The sequence below is a fragment of the Diospyros lotus genome, chromosome 11 (genome assembly GCF_014633365.1).
Source record: "Diospyros lotus cultivar Yz01 chromosome 11, ASM1463336v1, whole genome shotgun sequence".
Classification (NCBI taxonomy): Eukaryota; Viridiplantae; Streptophyta; class Magnoliopsida; order Ericales; family Ebenaceae; genus Diospyros; species Diospyros lotus.
In genome coordinates this window covers 30,316,305-30,326,666 of record NC_068348.1, presented here as the reverse complement: position 1 = coordinate 30,326,666, position 10,362 = coordinate 30,316,305, and the positions used below count along the sequence as shown (strand labels likewise).

Genomic DNA, 10,362 nt, shown 5'->3' with positions numbered 1-10,362 from the left:
TCGATTCTGTAATTCACTTTTCCGGCGTTTCTCCTGCTGAAAATGTAAATATCTGCTCCGCGTTTACTAATTTGGATAAAAGACACTTAGGCTCACTAAAATTTGTACTTAATTTTAATTTGGTAATAAGTCTTCAATTCATTGTATATGAATTACTAATATGTGATTTTTTCGTAAAAGATTTCGTCGTTGAAAGTTGATGACACCACACTAAAATGGCTTCCTTTAATCTTACTTACAAGATTAGAAGTAATTCACATGCTGATCATGTAATCAGAGTAAATAGAAGGTTGTCATATAATCAGAGTAAATAGAAGGTCGTCACATGACAAGTGAAATTACATCTCTTATTATTTCTTTGTCAATGCATCTCTTTCTCTCTTTTTGCTCTCTTTTTCATCTTTTCTCTTTTGCTCTCGATTTCTTTTCTTTTTTTTCTTCTCTTCTATCCGTTAGTGCCATGTCATTAATTCCGGTGAAGTCTCTAACAAAAAATTCTAAATGCTATTATATTATAAAAAAAATTAAACATTAGCGATTCATCTATAATAAATTAAAAGTTAATGATCAAATTGGAAATAAGTACACGATTTAGTGACTTTTACTTGAGGAGTGTTTGATTTTCACATTAAATAAGAATAGTTTAAACAAAGCTATATTTTTATGATACAAACTTTATAAAATGCTTTTGACACATGTGGACTTGGCTTGACACCTTTAATTGCATGGTAAAGAAGCCCCTGCCTAGTCCCTTCCCAACCACCCTACACCCTTTTCCCTGATGACACCCTTTCCCCTCTACCTTCATCCTTAGGCCAGCCAGCTCGAAGAGATTGAAAGACATATTGAAGTTTTTAGTGTACCTAATTGGGTTGGTATCTTATGGTATAATTTAAAATACATATCATATTGATGAGATTGAAAGAAATATTGAAGTTTTTAGTGTACCTAATTGGAGTGGTATCTTATGGTATAATTCAAAACACATATCATATAATACAAAAGGATTTCTATAGCCTAAAACATGAAGAATTTAAAACTTTAATAGAACGTAAAAACATATGATATAAGCGTAAGAAGAATAAATATTATTTATATGAAAATCTTAAAATAATTACACGTTTGACGAAAAATGAGTTTGTACAAAAAAAAAAAAAAGAAAAAACTTGATTATTGTGATGATTTAGAGAAATAGTTGGGAGGACATGCAAATCTAGTAGAAATTGAAAATTATTGAGGAAATGTGTAATTTGTTCATGTGTTACGTACCCTAGTAATAACTCATGGGTAGCAAGAGTCAAAGTGTTACTAAAAACAATTAAATTGGAAATCTCCATTATTGGGATATGGTAGTTGCCATAACGGCTACATTCAATCCAAATAAACAGCAATTTATTATGGCTCCAAGCAAATTGTGTTCACGTCACATTGGGTTAAGACCACAGTACATGTGTATTCTGTCTGTTTAACCTCTCGAACCCTAATTGGCATAGCATAGCCCGGAGTGTAGGTGGGGCGTGGTGGAAAATGGCAAGAAGGGCGAGTGGGAGGTGGCCACGGCTGGCTGCAATATAAATATAACTCTGAAGCCACCACATAAATGTATTTAAGTCTTCTTCTCAACCAAGCTCTCTGCGACCAGAGGCCGAGAAGAAATAGCTTTGAGAAACAGGACCAAATCACTTTTCTTAGCCTTCACGCCTCCATTACACCTCTCTCTCTCTCTCTCTCCGCCATTTTCTCTTCTCTGCATTCTCTGCAGTGAAACCTTCCGAAACGAACTTTTTTCCTCGGGAAAACAGAGCAGCTTCACAAAGCCACAAAATAAGGGAGAGTCGTAAGGAAACAGAGCACGCTTTCCCGGTCATTTTCTTTTCTTTTCTCGCCTTTTCTTGGGGTTGTTTCACATGGGTTCTTGCAAAAAGAAAGGGGGTAATCGTCAGAAAACCTTGTGGATTCACGGGCCAATCATAGTCGGCGCCGGACCGTCCGGCCTGGCCGCCTCGGCTTGCCTCAAGAACAATGGCGTCCCCTCTCTGATTCTCGAACGCAGCGATTGTTTGGCTTCTCTGTGGCAGCAAAGAACCTACGATCGCCTCAAACTCCACCTCCCCAAACACTTCTGCGAGCTCCCACTCTTCGGTTTCCCGGAAAATTTCCCCAAGTATCCCACCAAGCACCAGTTCATATCGTACGTCGAATCCTACGCCGCCCACTTCGCCATCGAGCCGCGGTTCAAGCAAGCGGTGGAAAGGGCAGAGTTTGATCCCAAGATTGGGGTCTGGCGGATTCAAACTCAAGACTGCGAGTACATTTCCCGGTGGCTGATCGCCGCCACCGGCGAGAATGCCGAGCCGGTGGAGCCAGAAGTTCCCGGGTTGGAGCGGTTTCGCGGGCAAGTAATCCACACCAGTCGGTATATAACAGGCGCCGATTACCGGAACCAGAGGGTTTTGGTCGTTGGCTGTGGTAATTCCGGCATGGAAGTAAGCCTGGATCTTTGTAGACACAATGCAGCCCCTCATATGGTGGTTAGAAACACTGTAAGTGAATCTTTCGGGATATTGGTCAGGTGATAGAGGGACTTACAATAGACTCACTTACACCTTCCAAATCCAAAGGCAGTTTTTAAAAAAAGAAAAAGGAAAGCTTTCCTTTTTATGTTCAGTCTCGTTGTCTTGATCATTTCTTTTAGCTGCGTGTGTGCACTAAAGGCTGTATTCCGGCAGTTGAAGCCACTTTCTTGAAAAAGATCTTAGTTTCTTCATTTGGGCATTGGCCTAGAATGGTTCAATCTCCATTTTTGCAACTTCTCTTCATCTGGGTATTCTTCTGAATGAATCAGCGTTCTGAGGACTGAGGTCCTCACCATGATGATACATTGTATTTGCGGCTGAGAAAAATAGTATCGAAATTCCATGTAACGTAGACTTTTGACCGTGCAAGTTCTTTGTTTTCCAGGTGCATGTCCTGCCTAGGGAGATGTTTGGCTTCTCCACTTTTGGAGTAGCAATGGGGCTGCTCAAATGGCTGCCTCTAAGACTAGTGGACAAGTTCCTCCTACTAGCGGCCAACTTCAACTTGGGCAACACAGACCGGCTAGGCCTCCGGCGGCCTAAAACCGGCCCAATTGAGCTCAAGAACGCCACCGGCAAAACCCCGGTGCTCGACAGCGGAGCCCTCTCTCAAATCAGGGCTGGTAAGATCAAGGTAACCAATTGAAGCCCAACAAAACAACACAGCCTTCTTCTCATTCCCAAGTTCTTGCACAATCTTGGGCTAATTTTGGTTTAGGTTATTCCAGGTGGTGGAAGCTGTGAAAGAGATCACAAGCAATGGAGCTAAGTTCATGGATGGGCAAGAGAACGAGTTTGATTCTATAATCTTCGCAACTGGGTACAAGAGCAACGTACCCAGCTGGCTCAAGGTACCCTCTATACAGAAATTTCACAGAACGATACGTCCGTTTTACAGTACTCAAATCATTTTCTGTACAAAAAGTACGTAACCATGTGATTTATTTGTTATTTCTTTACATTGAAATACGACCCCTTTAGCGTCAACCTCATGCCCAGGGGTGTTCACAGAGTCATGATTGCGATCGAGTCGGATTTCTAGATTTAAAATCCTAAACCCATAACCGTGATATTGTTTCGGGGTTTAAATTCATATCAAACTCGGCTTCCTGTCTCACACACTTGCATGATGACCCTACAAAACGTTGCTTATTCTCTCATTCAAAAGGGGAACTCTGATGGCATTTGTTTGGACTGTTCTCATCTTCTGGAATTACTCGTTGGGAAAACCTCAAGCTTTTGTCTGGGTGAGATGATAAGTAGCTGTCATGACATATTCCATTTTCTGAGGATGTTTACATGACGTGAAGACACCTAGAACATGTTGCGTTTCCTCTTTTCTAGAGAAAAGATTGGAACCAGCCCAGTCAGCAGCTAGCTGATTAAAATTCTTTCCTTGGACAATTCTCCGATTCCCCATCTATTTTCTATGGGCAGAATTTTGGTTCCAGAAATGATATTTTTAATTACCCGCAAAAAAAAAAAAAAATACTACAATAGAATGATGTGATATTTTTAATTTTTGTTTTTGTTTTTTAAAAATTATTGAAATGTAGGGGAGTGAATTCTTCACAGAGGAAGGGTTGCCAAGAACACCATTTCCCAACAGCTGGAAAGGGGAGAATGGGCTGTACACTGTTGGGTTCACAAGAAGAGGCCTTCTTGGCACTGCATTTGACTCCATTAACATAGCTAGAGACATTGCTGATCAGTACTGGACCCTTGAAAATACCCATAAAAAGTTACTGCAATAACACAGAAGAAGAAGAAGAAGAAGAAAAGAAAATGGAGATAAAGTTGGGCTAGATTTCCTGGGGCTGGAATTTCATGGGCTTTTGTATTCTTCACCAAGCAGAACCTATCTATTTTAGAATCTAACTTTGGCCTTTTCATTTTTAATTTTTTTTTGTTTCTTTGTAAATGAACCAATTTTGCTTGGGGGTCTGCTTAAACTTTGTACTGATCATGAATGCTTTCTTAGCTTTTGTATCATACAAATCTTGAATAGAATGTTAACCAGCTTTTAGTTTCCCTTCTCTTGGTGTTGAATTTGTTGCTAGTACTTATTTTCACATCATTTTTTTTTTTTCATAACAAAAGAGATAAGTTTAGATCTTAACGAATTCTTTTGTACAATAGTCTCACTCGACTCTTCACCCATGCTTGTACATCAAGAATTATACATATACGTACAAATGACTAAAATATCTCTCGCGCCTCATCACCTTGAATGAAAGGTATTTTTATCATTTTAACTATATTGTGTAGTTCAAAAAGTACAAATACCATTTTTCTTAAGTTAAACTCCTCTCGTTACATTAAGTATCATTCATAAGCTTAACAATAAATGAATTCAAAATAAACTATAAATGTAATATTTATTTTATTTGAATTTATATTTATTGTGGGGTGCCTTAAGAAAATAAAAGTAGAAAAATCTCAAAAATGTATAGAAAGATTCAGAGTAGACCTGGATGACCTCAAAGAGTCCCGGGGATAAGGGTTTCTTGAAGCCTCCAGGAAGTTCAAGCCTCAGCATTGTCAAGGCGCAGGACTCCTTCAGACTCTCAGGCCCAAGTCACTCAATGGTTCTGAAGAGTCTTTAGACCTATCTAGAGGATACTCACCAGGAGACTTCAATCTCAAAAATCTTTCTAGTCCTCCGACCTCATCTGATGCATTTTTTTTCAGAGAGTCAAGAGACTTTCATCCGTATACCACGTGTAAGGCTGGCAATTTTAGACACGACACGAAGTTAAGCGGGTTAGGGTTGGAATTAATTGAATTCGGGCCGTCTAACCCGTTTATACACATAATGACATGTTTAATTAAACATGTTAACGGGTTGACCTGAATACGTTAACACGATTATATACAAAATGACACGTTTAATTAAAAGAGTTAGTAGATTGATTTGAATACGTTAACACAATTATACACGAAATAACACATTTAAAATTAAATAACACGTTTAACAGATAATATAACACGACCCGTTTAAATTAAACATGTTAAACAGATTAATAGATGACACGACACGACACGTTTAGTTAAACGGATCGTGTCGTATTACATATTTAATAAACGTATCGTGTTCGAGTTTAAGCAATTTGACATGATTATTAAATGAGTCATGTTCGAGTTAACCTGACACGTATTATACGTGTGTCTTAACACGACACGATTATGACCCGTTAACTCGTATCGTCACCCCCCCTAGTCATGTCCCACTACTGAATGTTTATTCCACGACAAACAACCTTTTTGACCAATAACTTTACTCTCTCCCTCTGTGACCTTGGACCCTTAGACCCTGAGGTATACAAAACCCTTCGAGAGGTAATAGACTTCTAAACAGAACATATAACAAAACATATGACACGCACGCATACATTCATACATTTGCATTTTTGATTCAAGATATCATTGTCTGACTTAGAAATTGGAGAATCTATATGGAAAAAAATCTTCTTGTGCCTTCTACTTATCTTTGTGCTGCAGACACTCCCTCTGTCTCGAAGCTCCCAAAAACTCATCCAAAGACCCCTCAAAACCCCGGCTCTCCCGGAAGGCAAATTGAGCCTGGTGTTCTAGACCTTTAGGCTCTATTTGGGACTTTGCATTAGCTATTTTTTAAAATAAATAAATTTAATTATTATAATTAGATAATAATATAAAAATTGAATATATAAATATGAAAGATAGTTTATATACAGAAACAATGGGGGAAGGGGAGGAAAGAAAGACGGAAAGAATCTTGGATGGTGGGTATTTGTCATGACAGTGGGATGCACAGTCACACAGTGAAAGAGCTCTTTCCTTTTCTTTCAGAAATCTCTCTTTGGCCCCACGGGTATAGTATAATTGATTCTCAAGTAACGAATTACACTTAAGAATATAAGAGTTATGGTAGTTGCACTGTAGGAGTTTTACTTTTCTGTAGAAGTGATTTCTTGTGGGTACCATATATTGTACTTTTTACCTAATATGCTATCATGTACTGTGATTAATTCCTCCTATAGTACGATTGATTCTTAAATAACAAATTACACTTAAGAATATAGGTTTGAGTTATGATAGTCGCAGTGTAGGAATTTTACCTTTTTGTAGAGATAACTCTTTGTGGGTTTCATACATTGTACTTTTTACCTAATATGCTATCGTGTACTATAATTAATTCGACCTACATGCATGAGATAATATGCGAAATCTCTTAAAATGAGAGATTTCATCTCTTGCACTCAAAAAAAATCTCTCACTCCATTTATTTTTTTTTCTTCTCCATTGTGATTCTCCTGTTTCTTGTTTTTGTTCTTCTTCTACCGGTGATTATTGAGACAATGATGGGCTCTGACCCCTGACCCCCTCCATCGTACGAGACGAGATTTTTGATCGATGGCTATGACAGCCGCTGAATCGCTGATGCAATCCACCGTCACTCTCCCGTCCCTGATTCCTCATTCTCCCTCCCTCTCTCTCTCTCTATATATATAAATTTATATCTCACTGCCGCAATGGGAGAACTGGGTCTATGGAGAGAGAAAGAGAAAGGGGGAAGAAGAAGAAAAATCCAAAGATGGAGTGGAGAGAGAGGAAATTTCCGTGCATTGAAGATGAAATCCGCTTCACACGCTTCCAAGCACGCGATGACACCACGTCACTTTGCTTATTCAATGAATACCAGAGAGAGATCAGAGCCCCTCTCAGTCACTGACCATCTCTGCAGATTTCAGTCTTCGGAGAGCCACATTGCACTGTACTCTCCCTCTCTCTCTCGCATGCAATGCAATCACCTGAGACGTCTCTCTCTCTGAGTCTCTCAAACTGAGGGAGTGATGAGTGGCTATCATTTCATTTCCCCACCACAGTTGATTTATTAACTAGAGTTAAATTTCACAAATTAACCCAAATGAATGCGTCACAATATTATACATATCTCCTAAACATAGATGTAATGCACAAAACTAAAAGAATATTATTCACAAATAAGTATTATATCCCAAATCAGAGTGTGTTGCATTGCATGTGGGGGGCAAGTGAGTGTTCTTGTGGGGGCTTGCTGGGGATCTACTGACCACCAGTGCCCACTCCAAATGGCAAGTCTAATTTGGCATGCCATGCAAATGTAGTCATCAATCCATATATATGATATCTCATCATCATCACAACACACATGCGTACATACATACACACATACATGATATTTTGTTTGTTGTTAATTAGATAGGCTAAACACATATTTTTGTCTTTGAATTTTTTATGATTTCTTTTATAAAACTCTAAACTTATTGTAGTTTTAAATTTGTCATTTAAATATTTAACTAGCGTGGCAATTAATGCGTAAATAACATATACTTGTTAGGAGAGTGAAATGAATAAAAACTTACGCACCTGATTTTTTTTTTTTAAAATTAAAAATGAGATAATAATAAACTTCTTTCTTCTGATCTTATTTTATGTTTTCTCATGGATATGAAACATATTTTATAGTATTCTCTCTCATTATTGCTTCTCTATCTCTCTTTCGCATCCATTTCAAAATGAAAGCATTCATTTTGGATTCTTCTCATCCTAATCTCAAAAAGGATCTCAAAAGATAAGTGACGGATGATGCTTCGATAGAATTCTGGCTCGTTAATTGCCTCTATGGGCAAACGACATTGTTACCGACACTCTCACATCTTCCTCTTCATTTCACTAAGTTCAATTTTTCATTTGGCTTTGTTAACATCACTTTGGAAACTTCAAACACATTAAAATTTAAGAATATATAACGCTTAGTTGAAAATCTTCTAAAAAGTTTATACACAATGCCAAGTCAACTTACCACGTAAACGCTCGCATACTAAAGAAGCAAATCACTTACTAATCAAGTATTTAAATGGAGTGATTTTACACAATTTAAATGCACATTTAAAACAATAATATAAATTTAACATTTTATAAGAAAAAAATATAAAAATTCAAGAATAAAAATATGTGGTAGCCCCGTGTATACATGCATGGAAAGTGATGATATGAGAATGATTATATAAAGAATCATACTTAGATGTACATCATTTTTGTATATTTTGGACTACATAAGAGAATATTATGACTAAAATACCTCTCGTCTCACATGTGCCTCTGTGAGTCTCATAAAGGACTTTTTTGTCATTGATACACTTTTATATAGCTCAAAATATATATAAAAGTATACCAATAGTATTTTCTTTATATAAATTTAAAATTTTATAAAAAAAATGTAAAAGCTCAATAATAACAAAAATATGTGGTTGCTCAGATATACATGCATGCATGGGAAGTGATGATATGATGATGATAATTATGATGGATGAAATGAAAGGTAAGGTCCAGTAGTGGGCATGGCATGGAAAATTCTCTGTAGCTAGCTAGGCAGCTACAATGGAATGGAAGGTGCAGTTCTGTTTCTTTCCCTGTTCAGTCCGCGGCTTAATTTGTTATTGGGTCCCCCCCCCCCCCCCTGTGCTGGGTGTGGTGGGGTGTTGTGTTGTTGCTTTTGGAGGTGCAGAAGCAATTGACGAGTAAACACCATCCCCCAAAACATTCATTTTGCAAGTCATGACCCTTAGCCATCGCTATTAATACTTCCTTTCTTGACTCTTCTGTCAACTGTTGTTTGAAATTTACTTGACTCCCCCTCCCTGCAACTCTTATCTTATAAACCCATACTAGTGGATAACCCATGCGATGCATGGATATTGTAAAAAAAAATAAATCGTTAAAACGAAAATTATATAATTTAGTAGTTACAATAAATAAAAATTATAATAAAAAAGTAAAAATTAAATAAAATAATCATGTTACAATCATGAGAATACAACAAAAGAATTACAAATTTTAAAAGATTTCCTTATATACATTCAAGGGTAGACGAACAATAAAAAGCACATAACTTTATCCCGAAATCATGTAAAAAATAAACCTAAATTAACATGTAATACAATAAGTAATGCGTAAAAAAATACAAAAATTACACGATAACAGGAAAAAGAAAAAGAAAAAATGATAATCAACCTCTTTATTCTAAAATATGTATTCAAGGTAGACGTTTTTATTTTTAATTTTCACATGTATTTGTCTCGTATGTGCGTACCACACGAACCCTCAAGGCCTAATTTTTCTTAGTTGCATTCATATCACTCACTTGACATAATAGTGGTGCTATGTTACATCAGAAGACCAAACTGGATAAAAAAAAATGGTTAAAATTTACTAAATAAAAATAAAAAATAAGAGAAAATTTAAAAAGAATAATTGAGAAAGGAGAAGAGAGGAAATGGAAGTGTTGAACGGGAATGAAGAGGAAGAAGAGACAAATATTTTTTTTCTTTTATTAATTTTTCTTCTTTCAAATTCTCCAATTTCTCTCAATTTATCAAATCACATGTCACCATTAAGTTTCCCTTTTTTTTCCACGCTTTGTCACACAATCTGAATCTTACTTAACATAATTTTCAAAACACAAATTTAATTTGTATTTAATTTCCCCAAGTCCAACATATAGCACATCTTTGGAGTAGACCAATGGAAAAAAGGAGAATTAAATAAATGACAATAAACAATTAAGTTGAAAAATAAAATTATGACATTTAAAATTATAAAAAATAATTTTAAATTAATTAAATTGTATGTAAAATAAAAATAATTTAAATAATCAATTAATTATATAAATAATAATAATCAAATTTTCAAAATTGATTATCCATACATGACTTTATATATTTCTCCTAATAATTAATTATCATATTTAAGATAGGTCAAA

The 10,362-nt window shown here is 36.2% G+C and overlaps 1 protein-coding gene across 3 annotated transcripts; it reads left to right on the top strand.

The window, feature by feature from the left end:
* Positions 1–1,473: 1,473 nt before the first annotated feature.
* Positions 1,474–4,624, top strand: LOC127812620 (probable indole-3-pyruvate monooxygenase YUCCA4). 3 transcript variants are annotated; one of them, XR_008025961.1, is made up of 4 exons: positions 1,475–2,543; positions 2,962–3,210; positions 3,295–3,427; positions 4,133–4,278. XR_008025961.1 is itself a non-coding variant. In XM_052353076.1 (4 exons), the coding sequence occupies exons 1-4, from the start codon at positions 1,908–1,910 to the stop codon at positions 4,328–4,330; spliced, it is 1,206 nt and encodes a 401-aa protein (XP_052209036.1). In that variant the 5' UTR covers positions 1,477–1,907; the 3' UTR covers positions 4,331–4,624. The 3 variants fall into 3 exon arrangements, 2 of the variants coding, with proteins under 2 accessions (XP_052209035.1, XP_052209036.1); XM_052353076.1 differs by having other exon boundaries at positions 1,477–2,543; positions 3,305–3,427; positions 4,133–4,624; XM_052353075.1 differs by lacking the exon at positions 4,133–4,278 and having other exon boundaries at positions 1,474–2,543; positions 3,295–3,477.
* The last annotated feature ends 5,738 nt before the right edge of the window (positions 4,625–10,362 follow it).

Bases quoted from the DNA above. Each gene is read 5' to 3' on its own strand.
- LOC127812620 (XM_052353076.1), top strand. From the start codon at position 1,908: ATGGGTTCTTGCAAAAAGAAAGGGGGTAATCGTCAGAAAACCTTGTGG. The intron at 2,544-2,961 runs GTAAGTGAATCT...TTTGTTTTCCAG, and splicing joins ATATGGTGGTTAGAAACACT to GTGCATGTCCTGCCTAGGGA. The intron at 3,211-3,304 runs GTAACCAATTGA...AGGTTATTCCAG, and splicing joins TCAGGGCTGGTAAGATCAAG to GTGGTGGAAGCTGTGAAAGA.